The following is a 15,555-nucleotide window of genomic DNA, read 5'->3' as shown; positions in this document are numbered from 1 at the left end:
CAGCGGGCAATAATGGCATAAACATCAGTTGATGCCAAACGCTATAGATGGATCTAGCTGTTTTTTTCATCAAATAAAGAATATTAAAAACGTTGTTATAAATTTTCCCTTTTCTAATTGGTCAGACAAGTTCTTTAATCTATGAAGACGCGAGAAGCCGGTATAATCAATTAAAAATCTATCAAAGCTTCTTCGTAAAAACGTCAGATTCATATTAAATAAAACTTTCATGTCCATATTTCACGGCGGTGTCTTTAAGGCCGGTGGTAATATTCATATAATTTGAATGCAGTTAAGACAGGAGGGTATCTATTATTAATATAATTAAACTAACTCTTAGAATCTTTTTCTTTCAGTGTAATTTTTATAACACATATATAATTCATAAGTTGCATCTTCATCTACGAACTTCAAACAATCGTTGCATGCTATAATGTTGTAACTGGTGTGAACGAAATCATGTTTGCCGATTAGGAAAAACATAATGGTGATGTACTTTATGAAAGTATAAGCTTTTTTAAAGTCATTCCTTCAGTTAAGTCATTCCCTTCATCTTGACTTGTTCACGAATGTGATGGTTCATTGGCAACTAGTTTCTTTTCTTCAGCAAGCAATAGGATAACCTCGGCTACTCCTTCCATGGCCATGCCATCGGCATCAGAAATTGAACGTTTGAGATCCTTGCCTTTGGAAATGCTTAGTTTTGGTCATCTCGATTTCTGACGAAAGAAAATATACAAGGACTTCACTATGTTTCATTGAGCATTCTTATGGATAAGTTATTGTGGACTATATCGAAGAAATTTGAAGGTTGCTATATGCACATATTGTTAGATCATTTACGTTAAATGTGTTCTCAATGTTTTTTTGGGTAGAACTCACACAAATCAGATGGTTGACCTATTTTTGCGTTGCTTATCCTAATACCTGAGGGTTCCATTGTGTCCATACTCTTTGATCTTTCGGTGTGTTTCCATATTTCCCACGTAGAACCCAGCACAAGAAAGATAAATAGCAATCCAAGACAGCCATAGATCGTATACAAGATGCTGGACTGATTCAACAAGCTCCGCGCGTCCTCGGCTGTATGATAAAGACTGAGATCTATCTCTGAGTAATCCAGGCCGCTCTAAATAGCAAAGGAAATAATGTGAGATGAGTACGTTTTCCCCGAGAGAGGGAAGGGAAGGGAGCAACTTTGTACGAGAAAGAGGGAGAAAGAAATGGAGGGAAGAGAGGGAAAGAATTTTCGCCCTGGGCCCTACATTTCTTTGAAAGGATCTTTCAAGATGAATTATACGCTATAATCGTTTGAACAAAATATAATGATTGGATAAAAGATAACTGACTGTAAAAATGATAATCACTCCACATCTCATGCGCTATCATCACATCGCTGACGATACAAACCCACGTACTTCTTCGAAATTATTGACAATTGTCCATTCCCAACATCTTAGGAACTCTTTCATCTCCTCGTGATCATCAAGATTTCTTATATTGTTGACGAGGCCGAGTCCAACCGAGAAAGGATGTTTCACAACGCTCGCAATTACAAAGTCATTAACCTTAGATCCAGGGTTGGTTGTAGAGAAATAGAGATGGTCCAAGTAGTTTGGTACTAATATTCGAGTTATTTCTTTGTCACGGAAAGCTTTCTCCATGCTCTTCTCATCCACATATTCTGGAAGAATATAAAGGATAAAAAACATAAATAAAACGCGTGAACTTCATTTCAGTGGATAACTACTTTTCTCACTAATATCTTGGGTCACAGCTCATTTCTCAAAGAGAAAGTTTTACCACACATTGATCACGCTTTTTTCATTCTAGATAGCAACCGATATTATCGCGAAGTTGATGTATAGTCCTGGACATGCCAAATAAGTATTAATATAAAAAATCAAGAAGCTTTTTCACATACATTATTCAAAAAAAGACCCGAGTAATGCCTAGCATTGTAGGACGGTGAAAATGGCTTGTTCGTCGAAAACACTTTGCACTAGAAGCGAACTTCTTAATGGTTGTGAAATTACTTACCTATAAAACTTGCCCCTTCATTGATCTGACGTTGAAAAAAATGCTTGCTACTCAAGACACCTACCTGCAAATACACAATGTAAAGGCCTATTTACACTATGGGATTTGTCGTATACGATTCTTATCCTGGCGTATGTGAACGTGTGAACACACGTGATGCAAATTCCAACCTGAACAATATGAATGACGGTTGTGGCATAGGCCCTCTTTTGCATTCGTCAGAATGATAATTGCATACAACTTATCGTGCAGTCTAAATAGGCCTTAAGAGTTGCTAAAAAAACCGAATTCACTGATTGCAATCTGATGCATCAGATCTTTGAGCAGGCGCGATGAAAAGATTAGTTAAAGTATGAGATACGAAAATACCTTTTGTCCAAGGACATTTTGTAAAGCGGCGACGTTCTTAGTTGTTAGCACAGTGGTGACGTTGGCAGTGAATAATGACGTCACAATCGTTCCCGTGATCATCCAGAGGACTGTGAGAAGACGGGCCGGGAACGACTTCGGTGTTTTGTCACCGTACCTAAAGATAAGAGATTGGTGCTTGAATCAGTGCTAGTTATCACTGTAATATCCGTTATCGTCAATATGCATTATCCATCATTATCTTTTATCATCAACATGCATCTCATCATAACCGCCATCATCATTATCCATTATCATCACCATAAACCCCATCATCACCACAATTCATCATCATCCTCATTACCACAATCTTATGCAAAAAAACTTACCCGACCGTTGTCATTGTAACAACGGCCCACCAAAATCCTACCCAAGATCCTCTATAAAAATTATCCGGGAACTGTTGCTGGTTCTTCTTTCGATCCTACACAATACCAATAAGACAATTCATAAACCTGCAATTTGATCGGACCGTGGAACTGAAATGGGTTGGACAAAGAATCTTCGAGAATAGACTAGTGACGTTTGGATATTCTCTGGTAACTAAGGATAACTGGATGCTTGGCTGAAAGCCGAAGGGGGAATCAAAGAGTCTTCGAGAATAGACTAGTGACGTTTGGATATTCTCTAGTAAGTAGTAACTAAGGATAACTGGATGCTTGGGTGAAAGCCGAAGGGGGAACAGTTTTAGGCCTATTATAGAGTTTTCTCCTTGCCTAAATGAAGAGGTCTGTGACTGTGAAGTTCTGTCTCCAATCGCGTTTTACTAAACGTAGTCATACTGCACGGAATATTGTTCGATAGTTTCTGGATTACACACAATCACGATTAACGCCGACGTGTAAAAGACGTCACGGCGTCCCGAAAATTCATCGCTCACACCGCACACGTTGCGGATTTCAACATTTTAAATTTGTTCTCAATCTACGCTTTACGCTTACTGGGAAAAACCCGGCAAACCACGCTCATATAGTCAAATAATCAGGCTCCTAGCTAGCATATCAATGCAAAACAACTCGACAAACTTTAAGATCACTAAAGCGATCAATCAAAAACAGTATCACCTTGAGGTGGCAAGCTAGTGCCACAATAAAAACGGTTCGATGCCTCGATCTTTACTATGGCATGTCATTCTTATAGACATAATTAGACAGATGAAACTGGTTCGCCTTGTAAACTGCCGGTGTATTCCCGTCAAACAAACGAAGTCGGGAACTGTTTATTTACGTCAATTAAATTTCCGTGCGTACCGGATACCCCTTAGGATCTCAGGTGGCAAGTAAGCACTTCCCATGGTGTTAAAGAAAATTATTTGATTAAAGACAGTGTTTGGCTGTTTATCTATTTGACTTATCATCACAATGATAAGATGATTTTTGTTGTTTCAAATCATAACTAAGTCCATGCATGCTCCATGCACAATGCGAACTTTACACAAAGGAAATCCTTACCAAGAACCAACCAATTATCCCAACCACCCAAGCCATAATCAGTAACAAAACAAATATGGGCCAGCATTCAATAAGAATCATCGATGGATCAGGCGCTTCTTCTATCTCACTTCTAAGCATGATAAACGCAGGCCCGGGACTTTTCATCACTTCGATGAAGTAGAAGTCCTTATAGACCCTGCTTCTTTCGGCGTTTACCGTGAAAGTAGGAAAGAAAACATCTAGCGTGGTATTGTCAAACTTCCCATACTCGCGTTTCTCCTGTTCTACAAATAGGAGCCTTTGCACAGAAGTTCGGCTGGTTTCGTTTACAAATTTGAACGAGATGTTTTGTCCTTTACAGCACATTGCGGATACATTGTCCATTAGTAGAGGCGGGAATATGCCAGACGTGCTGCCGTTTCCAAAAATCCTCAAATAAGTTGTGAAATACGGTTTGGAACGGATAGTTATCTTCCTTGGACACTTCATCGTCTCTGTAGGTTCATTATTTTCAGTTTGTGTCGAGTTCCTGTCGGCATGAACTCGTTGAATACAACCAATGAGGTATACGAAGTAACTTACTACAAACAAATACCGATGCATTACCAGACCAAGCTCTTTAATTTCCCCACTGACGGAGTAGATAAAATTACTCAGTTGTCTGTCAAGTACAGTTGAATCACTCGCGTGTTGTTCAAATATGACTGTTGAAATTTCGAGTGGTTTGAACGATCCAAGGCCCGGTTACGCCTTAGCAAAATTGATAAAACTTCGACAATATCAAAATCGTGAACCGTAACACATTTGAATCATTTGATAGCCTTATGACCTTTGATTATGTCTTTTGTATTGTTATACTGAATAATATTGTCACAAAATTTGCATATACCTGTGAAACTTTCCAATATTAAAATGAGTTATTGACCTGCTATCAGTAGTCAGAGACAGTACATGTTATAAAAATACACTTAAATAGACCCCAAGCTATTCAATGCATATCATGTATATATAATATATTAAATTTTTACCTAGTTTACCTGAAGATGTCATTTTTGCGCTTAAAATAACAACAGCCTAAGCTGGCTATGTGTTATTCAAAATCGGAAAACTGAGTCGGAACACGACGATACCGTCGTTTATACGTAACTTGACAACTTATACTGCAATCAATATTTGGGGAAATGTAATTAGAAACCCCGACTATCAGAAACTGTTTGCCTCGATTAATTCATAGGATTAATTTAACAAGGGATGCCTAAGCCGTTTTTAATATAAAGGTGAGCAGACAACCGCGGGTAGTAATGTATATCTCAGATGCTTCGTATTGTAAATAAGATCGAGGCGTTTTCTACTTTTTTTGCAGGTAGGCAAAGTTGGCAAACCATCGTATAGGAGGACTGTAGATCATGATACCTTACATTAGCTTACAAGATATGTAAACGCGATGGATGATCTGACCATCCATGGTAGAATAATAGTATTCTGTAAGTGTTTTTGTCATTGTATGCATTGTTATAATAGTTCAGCCTACAGTTTATCAGTCGCGACCGCCGCATTCAACCATTGCGCGACCCTCTCGCGTGGGAGGTTTGCAAATCTCGCGCAAGCTTCCCGCCAAAGCGCGCGTTAATAATTCTGAAATGTAAATTGATGTAGCAAAATAGCTACAAACAACATGGCTGACACTTTGTTGAAAATTCCGAAAGATTTGTTCAAAAATGTGAAGTTTTACCTGGCAGAAGATGGCAAGGATAAGGTTAACGAAAGATTTTAATATTTTCGTACTATAAACTGTGGATCAAAGCGTTTTTTCTCGTAACTTTCGTCTTTATTTAGCATAGATATGGTGCACAATGTTATAGATTAGTGTATAATTTTATAACTGTGATTTATTGTGTATGTTCATTGTAAGCTGTTACGATCTGTAGATGTAGGTTTTTACAAGAGTTCCAGTTGGTTATAAGAGTTTTTTCTCGTTAAAATTATTGTATATGGGGCATGCAAACTTAGTACTCGATCGTGGAAAATAGTGAAAAAATGTGTCAAAAATACATTCGTATTTCATAGTACAGATGATCGTGGTAGAATAAGTACTATTAAATTTACTTGATTCATTCATTCCGCTGTGCATGTGATGTCAAAACATTTAAATTACTGCCGTATGCCAACTTGTTTGACATTAAATTTGTTGTCAAAAATGTAGAGGTATTTTAATGTTTTATTTCCACCTAAATTATCGATTTTTTGTCGTATACATTAATTTGTAATGGTTTTGCCGCTAAACTGGATTCTATGTTTGTTCCTGTTCATTTTAGGTAAAGGATCTCTTGAAACAAGGAGGGGCTACCAGAGAGTTCTTTTTCAGTAACTTGGCAACACATGTCATCTCAAGTACAGTCGATTTCCCTGAGTATGAACAGGCCAAGGAAATTGGAATACCAATTGTTAAGGTTGGAACAATTGATAATCTCTATTGCTGTTGCCATTGGTAGTGTTTTTAGCATGACTATATTTATCACTACCACCTTTATGTGACCATGATCTTCACAATCACCATCTTAGCAAGACTTGATCACCATCTTAGCCACACTCACCATCTTAGCCACATCATCACAGTGTCACCATAATTACAGTCAACAACACCATCTTTACCCCACTCTTATTGTGTAACTAAAAATTCTATCCTTTTAGCCTGAATGGGTAATATATTCTGTCAAGTGTGAAGCTATGATGCCGTATCCTTTTAACGCAATATAAAATGAACTAACAGCACATTTGTAGAGAGATGAATGACATCTGAACATTTACTTCAGTGAAAAATGCACTGAAAAATTGTCCCTGAATTAGCAAATATATAGAGTTGAGATAAAAAATTTTCCTGAGCACTACAGTCTAAATTTGAGCAATACTCTATTCTATATTTGAGATTTTAACCTAGATTAAAATATATTAGAAATCAAAGGTTTAGTTGACTTAACTATTTGCCAGAACAAATGCTTTTTCTGTTGGGAAGAAATTGTTCACGGATGTGGTAGCATGCCCCTCACAGGTGTATATTCTATACGTAACTGTTAGTCCAGGCATTTATATGTAATTATCGTCCTTGTTACCAGGGCATCTCTGGCGATCAAGACATATATTTATGGCCACTTTGAATGTATGTAGATCATGGAAGATTGTTTTATCATTGTTTGGTCATTCTAGGTACCCCCAGCTGACAGAGATGCATTATGGTCGATGATAACATTTTACGGAGGACGTTGTCAAACAACATTTGATCCAAGTTGTACGCATTTGCTGGTGCCAAAACCAGAGGGTGTAAGTTAATTTGGAAGAAATATATGTACCTGTTTTGTCATGTAAAGAACTTATAGGGAGTTGGGCACTTTTTTTGGGGGTAGGGGCTTACCCTGTTGAGAGTTATGTTTGTCAAATTTTTGATAGGTTTCATGTCTCTGTCAATTTCAGGAGAAATACGAAGTTGCTTTGCAGCACAAGGAAAAAGTTAAAATCGTTGTCCCAGAATGGATTCTGGACTGCATCAAAGCAAAGGCACTTTTAGACGAATCTAAGTATGTACCAGTCAGCGATCCTGAAGCGCAAAGTCAGTCCATTCTCACTCCAGACAACCATGGTGAGACCACTGGTGTCGTAGTGAGTACTGGAATCGAGAGAGCCGTGGCCGCTCCGTCGTCACTGCTGAGTCCAGACTCACCAGCTGGTTCAAAATTAAGAAAGTCCTCTGGGACAAGCAAAGGTACTGTTCCAAGCATACCTAATATTTACAAATGATCAAGTGAAATTAAAACGGACGGTGGATAATTCGCATTATGTACATAGGGTCGATCTAAGCCTCATTTTCTTTCGAGAAACAACGGATTCTCTTCGGGAAAGACTCGACTCTCTTCCGAGAACATTCGCCTGGTCTTATGCGTTTTTTTAATCGTGTATTTGGATTTTGGAGACAAACTGTTTATAATCCCTTATTCAGGAAGCGAAAAGAGTTCGGAGTTTGATGCTGCTACTGATAAAGAAAAGCGTCCAAAAGAGGGGATTAAAATCCGGCCCGGGAGACACGCTGCGGAAAACGCGAAACAAGCGTTACGAACTTTGGTCGATCAGGGCGTCCTCGGTGAACTGGATGAGAGCGATGACGTGTACACCCGCAGGAGCAGCGCGAAAGAACTGGGAAAGAGTAGTGGTGTTAGGAAAGAGGTGGAAGTCAAGCAAAACGGATGTGGAGACACAAGTTCGAAAACAACCTCGAACGCTCCTGAAAAAGAGGTCATCGTTTGTAAGTAATACTGACCGCCAAAGTAAACTGGAATCTATTTCAAGCCGGGGGGAATCTCTGGCATCATTGTAAACGATTTTTAGGTGGTGCCTAACAGTGGTTTTTTGTTTTGTTTTTCAGCGAAACTTCTGTCAGGCTGTGTTTTCTTTATCTCTGACTATCAATATACTGTTCCATTTAGCGCGATCGACATGTGGAAAAAAGTAAGCATTAGTTTTCCACCAATCATACTGTATATCGACGACCGAAGTGAAGCAGTGCTCGCACTGGAGTGCGCTCGCATAATAATTATTAACAAACAAGGGTTTAATATTCCCATTTTTTGATGTCATTTTCACCAGGTTATAAAACAAAATGCCGGCGAGGTTGAGGAAGCGTATTCCCAAAATGTCACACATGTTTTGTGTTCCCATCAACATGGAGAGCATTTTCGAAGGGTATGGCGAACATTTGAAAATGTTTAACTCGCTGAACCTTCGTGAAATATTTTTCCTCGTGTTTTCAGGCTATTGCTGACGGCAAGCGTGTGGTCACGTGTCATTGGCTAAATGACGTTATATTGAATCAGAAATTGATCGCACCGCAGACCGCCATTCATCTTCCTGTTGCGTTCAAAGATAAATTTTCCCGTTGTCGAAATATGGTAGGTTGGTCGCCATTTTGTTGATGAATACACAGTACTAGCACATGAAAGAATATAACTAAACGACCCACGGTATCGGCATCACCACAGAACTGAGTTTGTTTTTACCCTTCTCTTGTTTTAGATAATTTCTGTGACGGGTTTTCAGGGAAAAGAGAGGGAAGCATTGAAAAATATGATCTACATGATTGGTGCTAAATACGCAGGATACTTGAGCCGGACCGTTACACATCTTATTTGCCAAAAGTAAGATGTGATGTGTTGACAGTGTAATTTGGTTCTCTGGGTGTAAATCAGAAGTGTTTGAATGTAAAGAGCTAAATGAAAAGATCCTCGCGTTATTTTCGTTATGCGTATATGACAGTGTATGGTTTGTGTAGTCGACGTACAAATTCTCATTCTTCATCTTTAATTTCAACATTTCAGTCAGACGTCTGAAAAATACAAGAAAGCGAACGAGTGGGGCATTACGTGTACAAATGCAAGATGGATTGGTGATATTATGACTGGTTGGTTATCTTCTCGAGTATTTGATTTGGTTTAGTCAACCTTTTCTGAAACTTGCATCGCCTTTTTGGATGCAGGAATTTTAGAAGAATTTTTTTATATCCTTCAAGGTGGTTGTGATTATCCTGTCAACATGAAACGTTATAGAACGTTCGGTAATGAGAATGAATTGGACATCAACGAGATTCTGGCTCGTGAATTGCTGGGTAAGTGAATGTGCACTACATGTATTGCATGCTTACTCACTCATTTCCGCAGTATGCAAACTGTTGTGGAATTTAACCTCGAACCCTATTGTCTTTATCAAAAATAAAATCATTCATATTTCAAAGGCTAGCGATCCAGAGTGAGTACGTGTAAACAAAGGGGTTTATTAGTTTTAATGTTTTTGTATTCTGTTTTTCTTCCAGAGGCGTGGAAGGGTTTTGAAGTAAAAGAAGACGTCAAGGACAATGTATGTATTTCTTTTAACAAGTTTTGCTTATCTCAGTCGAGAAACCAGGTGCAAGTCTTCGCAAATGTTGAATGCAATGTTTGCAGTTATAAAATTTGAAGGACGTTAGTTTTGAGGCACGTAAACCGGACGAAAATCATTTTCTATATTTATGTATTTATCTTTACAGAAACGTAAGCTGGAAATGTTGGAACGAGAGGTAAGCCATGATGAGAAAGAATGCCGGTGTTGCCTTGTGGAAAGGATTGTAAATCAGTAGAGCAGGCCTTAATGGCTTGTTAACGTTTATAATTTATTTATTTCTAGATGCGAGAATGCGAGGAAGCCAATAAAAAACCCAGGTATAATAGTGACCTTAGCTATTATGAAAACTGAAATTTAAAGCCCGAATAAAATTTTATTATTTCACATTTTATGTTATGACATTCAAAATCTCCGATATTTAGACTTGAAGAGACAGCCCGCACACCCGAGCTTATGAATTCAGGCCCAACGACACCCCAGACGTCAGTCCCGAGTATAGCTCGAACGTCAACATCATCCTCCACTGAATTTACAACTGCAACTGTTGTCAGTCGTATCAGGCCACGAGTAGTTTTCACTGGTCTCAATCCCGGCGCTGTACGACGTTTAACTGAAGTGAGTCAACCTCTTAAACGTTTTAATGTTGAAGATCTCGTGAAAGAGAACTCTTGACATTCAAAACAATGATAAACGGTTTCAACTTTGCTAAAGAATTGAATCTATATTCTTTTCTCAGAAACTGAGCGCCATGGGTGGTGACACAGCAACTTCGATCAGATCGTGCACTCATATCGTCGCATCGAAAGTAAGAAATATTTCCAAGAATTTTGTCGCTAAGATTTTCCAGAATTATGTCATTAAGGCATATTGCTAAAGGTTTAACACATGGCTTTCTAAAGCTATAAGTAATGATATTACTAAGAAATCACGGGATTCTGCAATCTTATCTTCAGATAATGCGAACAATAAAGTTCCTCACGGGGATCTCCGTTTGTCGCTACATCGTTAGCCCGCAATGGATTGATAAAAGTCACGCTGCTGGTCACTACTTAGGTTAGTAGCTGTGCACAGCAAAAAATCATTTTCTTATTTCAAGAAAAAAAAAACTCATTTTAAGAAAATTTTCTTAAAATGAGTTCAAATTTTCTTGGGAGAATAATAAGAAAATTTTCTTACTTTTTTTCTTAAGAAATTTTTTCTTAAGAAAATTTTCTTAGAATAAGAAAAGTTGCAAACAAATAATTTCTCAGTTTAAGAAAATTTTCTTGAAATTAGTCCAAAATTTCTTATAGAATGTTCATAATGAGAAAAATTTTCTTAAGAAATTTGTCTTAATATAAGAAATATTTCCAAGAAAATATTTTCTTATAATAAGAAAAGTTAATTCTCAAGAAACCCTAGAAACTCTGATATGATATTTTGTTATAAGTAACTAAGTAAGAATGTAATGTAAATTTACTAAAATATTCATGAGTCATAATATAGAATACACAGCAGACATTAATACATGAGAATTATAGGCCCTACATGATTATATAGAAATACAGAGAAATGCATGATTATATATAATATTGCACCCCGGCTTTGAAGGTTTTGTATTTGTCCAGTGTTTATTTGACATGTTTTCAAATATCAATTATTGCAGTACAGATCAATTATTGCAAAAAGGATTTTTGTGGTTTTTAAAATCAGACGAGACATCATCAGATAAATTTGAGAGTAAATAATTTAAAAATTGGTGTGAAGTAAATCTTAAGTTCACATTTAACTTAAAATAAAACTTTGCAATCATGTTAGGAATGAAGTACATCAAACAAAAAATACTGGTAAATAATAATTTAGCTACTCTGGGGAATTTTAAGCTTTTCTTTAGCTATTCCCTGCTATACCGGCATCTTTAAGAAAACTACTTTAAGACCATTTTTTATCAAATACACCCATCCTTCAACCCATTCTACACTGCTTTTCTACATCCCTATGATAGTTTAAATTCCAATCAATTCACCATGAAAATACATGTAATTAATTAAAACAATATATAGATAGAGCCCTTATCCAATGAAATCAAATGGTGTTAAATCCAAAAATTGTCCCTAACAAAATATGGATGGGTAAATGTATCTGAAGGCAAAATAGAGAGCTTTGTGATCATTTTAATGATATAGGCAGACTCTGATGCACAATTTATACCCTTTGGAACAGTCTCAACCCTACTGTGGAGAAGCACTGTTACATTAACCCCTCTGGATTTAGTAATTAGTATCAATCTGAAAATAGAACTCAACTCCTATCCTTCATTTCAAACAAAGACATTAGAAACACTGTTATATGCTGCTCCTTAAATATATATATCACAACATTGGACTATTCTGTTTTGCTCCTCTGAGGTATTCTAGGCCATAATTGCTGAGAAATTCTAAGATATTGTTTAGCTATCCCTGCTATTAGTGCTATAGCCAATTATTTAACTATATAAACAGATAATAACATGGAAAATCATAGCGCAAATCATTGAACGATGAAAATACAATTCTTGATCTATAATAGGGTGGAATAAAGGCTAACGAAGGCTAACAAATAAAGGCTTATACGTTGTACTGATATAATAACACACTCGATCAGCATGTTGGCATATGACATCATGAAATATCAACTCACCTTATGAAATACCACAAATTTGCGCCGATATAGAGTATATTTTCTCACATCCTAAACGTCCATATCTTTATCGGTAATATATAAAGTTAATAACAAGATACAAATGCCATATTCGCCGTAAAAAAACAATATTTCTTTACTATCCGTTAATAGCGTTATAGGTTGTTTCGCTAAGTATTCAAATTTCCCTCGTGGTCTACGCTCGAAAGGCATAATGGGATAAATGGAATAATCAGGCTCTGCGTCAGGCTGGACCATATAATTATAAGTATTAACTTGGAATGCTTTGAATTATCTCACGCTGGATTTCCGTAAATGAAAACAGCATTTTGCAAACATTATATTATGACTTTGTTCTATTTTAACGGTTCTTGACCGAATATGTCACGCCATGCTTGTAAAGTGCAAGTACGAAAAGCTTCATTGTTGACTCATACTGATGTAGTTAGCTAGCGCTAAATTAATAAAATCATCTAATGATCGGAACTAAAAACAATAAAATATGAAACATATATAACTTTTTGAAATCAACAAACTTCAACAATAAGGAACATTTGAAACACAAGTAATTTTGAAGTTTACTCTTAGCTGAAATTCTTCACATTTAATACGAAGAGCATTTTCTTAGTTTAAGAATATATATTTCTTATAACAAGAAATTGATATCTCAATATTTTCTTAAGAAAACAATTTCTCATTTTAAGAAAAACATTTTCTTATGATAAGAAAGTGATATCTCTGATATTTTCTCGAGAAATAATTTTCTTATTTCAAGAAAATGTTTTCTCAAATTAAGAAGAAAAAAATCTTAAGAAAATATTTTCTCAAAATAAGAAAATTGTTTCTTGAAACAAGTAAATATTTTCTTAAATTAAGAAAATTCAATTTCTTAAGAAATTCATTTTTTGCTGTGTGTACGATAGCAAATTTTGAGTCCTAATCACCGTCTTGGTGTAAAGGAATTTATATTTTACCCAGATGAGAAAGATTACGTGTTACATGATGCGGACGGAGAAAGCCTTTATGGGATGTCTCTTCCCCAGTCCATTGAGCGTGCTCAAGCGAAACCTCTTTTTCAGGTTTGTCAAACCAGTCCCGTGCAATTTATTCTATGTTCTTTAGCAGTCCCCATTATGATGCCAGTGCTCTTTCCCGCCTTTTCATGTCACCTGGAAACTTTATATTTGCTTTACAGGGAATAACAATTTATGTCACTGCAAACGTCCGGCCTGATCAAAAGTCGATGGCAGAGATTCTCGACTGCGCGGGCGGCAAGGTAAGGTACAGCGAAGTTAGTTTAGGTTTCTCTCCGTGGAAACACTGGTCGGGGTATAAAATGATTAGGTTAGTTTAGGTTTCTTTCTGTAACGAGCTTTCCGTACTGAAGAAATATGGATTACATAAGGCGTCGGAAGAGGACAGTTAAAAACTGGAGCAGTGTGCTTTTCAAACGTGTGGACCTCTTGAATTACTACCATGATTTTGTGTGTTAATGTCTTTGTTTATATTACAGCTAATGGCTGAACTTCCACCTAAATCATCGCTGAAGAGCTTGGCTGAAGGCAAAACAGAGGACGTATGTACAGCACTCAGGCTTCGCTTGATAATTATATAAGATCGAGATGAGAGCGTGTTCAGGACGGACAAGTGTTTTAATAAAGTTGGGTTTTCTTAATCCTAGGGCCATCCAGCTTTTGTATGTGTGACCTGTGAAGAAGACACTCATATGTGTAAGGATATGAAGATGGCGGGGATAGGTGAGGAAAGAAGGGACATTGCTTGATGATGATGGTAATGGTAGTGATGGGGATCTCATGGTTGTGTTTGGGCAGTGATAGTTTTAAGAGATGTGTAGATTTACTAATAAACTAACTTGTTTTTCGTATTTTCGCCCGGCAAAGGTGTGCATAATGTCGAGTTTGTTTTGTCTGGAATCTTGAAACAACAGCTGGATTTTTACAGGTATGGCCAAACTATTGAATGAGAGCAATTAATGGAAAATGTTAATAGGTCAATTGATCGGCAGTACATTATTGTTTTCAGATATAAATTTTAATCGAAAACTCTTCGGTGGAGGAAGACTTTGGAAAAAGATGCCCAGATGAGGTTTCATCATATTGTGTTTTTTAAAAAAGTACAGACAACTTGCAATAGGAAATCTTTTTGAGATATAAACTCATTTATGTTTCCAATGTCATGAAGCACTCGCATTACTTTTAAAGCCTGTTTTCATGGTCAAACCAGGAGTTAAGGTATCTAGTTGTATATAAGCATTTGGACTTGTTTACAAATCAGCATTAATCACTGTACGTGTCAGATCAATTTTCACCAATCACAAAATGTATTTTTATTAAATGTATGTATTTAACTTTTTTACACACTGACTGTGAGCAGTTTTGATGCAAAGTACTAACTGTATTAATATTTGTAGAAGATCAATTAAGTATATCTATCGAAATAACTACCTAGATACGAAGTTGTGGCGACGCCAGTGCTTGTCTCAATTCTCTCTTAAGAACTTTGATTAAAATACAGTTTTATTCTTGCCACAGTAAAGCGTTTAGCTAAGATGCGCATGTCCGGAAGTCAAGCATGTCCAGGCCTGCGCGCTAGATTTGATAGAGCGGTCGTTATGCAAATCATCATTACGTGACGTAATGAAATGAAAAAGTAATGGCTTTCAACCTGGTACAATACGCTGCCGAAGGTGATCTGAAAAAACTTAAAAAATTGATCGATTTCGGTGTCCACATTGATGCAAGCAATGTTCGAAAGGAGACGCCGTTGTTTCTATCTTCATTGAACGGCCACGTGAAATGCGCGGAGTTCTTGCTTAGCCATGGGGCTGATCCAAACAGGTTAGTGTGCAAAGGAAAATGGGCCAATCTATTTTTTAGTACTCCGGTAGTTAAACGTTTATGGATTTTATTGTAAGGGTAATGTGTTTTCTCGTAAAAGAAATCGTATTTAATGCCCTTTTTCTGTAGCCTCATAATCTCGTGCGAGTTCTTTGAATTCTTTCATACTTATTTACTTTGTTTTGAAATCCTCTACATCTTAAAGATTAGCGACGTTTGGTCTGTTTATAATTTAA

At 36.9% G+C, this 15,555-nt stretch overlaps 2 protein-coding genes across 2 annotated transcripts; one reads left to right on the top strand and one right to left on the bottom strand.

Moving 5' to 3' along the window:
* Positions 1–457: 457 nt before the first annotated feature.
* Positions 458–5,032, bottom strand: LOC114518121. Its single transcript, XM_028538048.1, has 7 exons — positions 3,900–5,032; positions 2,778–2,872; positions 2,410–2,566; positions 2,041–2,104; positions 1,419–1,684; positions 928–1,129; positions 458–719 (listed from the first exon to the last, which is right to left on the bottom strand). Exons 1-7 carry the CDS (start codon positions 4,482–4,484, stop codon positions 658–660), a joined length of 1,431 nt encoding a protein of 476 aa, XP_028393849.1. The 5' UTR covers positions 4,485–5,032; the 3' UTR covers positions 458–657.
* Positions 5,033–5,398: 366 nt separating this feature from the next.
* Positions 5,399–14,842, top strand: LOC114518120 (PAX-interacting protein 1-like). The gene is made up of 25 exons (XM_028538047.1): positions 5,399–5,637; positions 6,197–6,331; positions 6,573–6,616; positions 6,870–6,930; positions 7,086–7,199; positions 7,350–7,638; positions 7,873–8,175; positions 8,296–8,378; positions 8,517–8,612; positions 8,681–8,818; positions 8,943–9,064; positions 9,245–9,327; positions 9,436–9,531; positions 9,736–9,779; positions 9,949–9,978; positions 10,086–10,120; positions 10,226–10,418; positions 10,540–10,608; positions 10,757–10,856; positions 13,440–13,540; positions 13,657–13,737; positions 13,975–14,037; positions 14,143–14,218; positions 14,363–14,423; positions 14,505–14,842. Exons 1-25 carry the CDS (start codon positions 5,557–5,559, stop codon positions 14,515–14,517), a joined length of 2,511 nt encoding a protein of 836 aa, XP_028393848.1. The 5' UTR covers positions 5,399–5,556; the 3' UTR covers positions 14,518–14,842.
* Positions 14,843–15,555: the final 713 nt, after the last annotated feature.

Source organism: Dendronephthya gigantea, unplaced genomic scaffold (genome assembly GCF_004324835.1).
Source record: "Dendronephthya gigantea isolate DGI-Jeju-01 unplaced genomic scaffold, DenGig_1.0 000010F, whole genome shotgun sequence".
Taxonomy (NCBI): domain Eukaryota; kingdom Metazoa; phylum Cnidaria; class Anthozoa; order Malacalcyonacea; family Nephtheidae; genus Dendronephthya; species Dendronephthya gigantea.
Note: the sequence above shows the minus strand (reverse complement) of the source record. Positions and strands in the feature narration are given on the sequence as shown.

Bases quoted from the DNA above. Each gene is read 5' to 3' on its own strand.
- LOC114518121 (XM_028538048.1), bottom strand. From the start codon at position 4,484: ATGCATCGGTATTTGTTTGTAGTAAGTTACTTCGTATACCTCATTGGT. The intron at 2,873-3,899 runs GTAAGGATTTCC...GGTATTGTGTAG, and splicing joins GGATAATTGGTTGGTTCTTG to GATCGAAAGAAGAACCAGCA. The intron at 1,130-1,418 runs GTACGTGGGTTT...TTTGCTATTTAG, and splicing joins TTGTCAATAATTTCGAAGAA to AGCGGCCTGGATTACTCAGA.
- LOC114518120 (XM_028538047.1), top strand. From the start codon at position 5,557: ATGGCTGACACTTTGTTGAAAATTCCGAAAGATTTGTTCAAAAATGTG. The intron at 9,065-9,244 runs GTAAGATGTGAT...TCAACATTTCAG, and splicing joins ACACATCTTATTTGCCAAAA to TCAGACGTCTGAAAAATACA. The intron at 13,541-13,656 runs GTTTGTCAAACC...TTTGCTTTACAG, and splicing joins AAGCGAAACCTCTTTTTCAG to GGAATAACAATTTATGTCAC.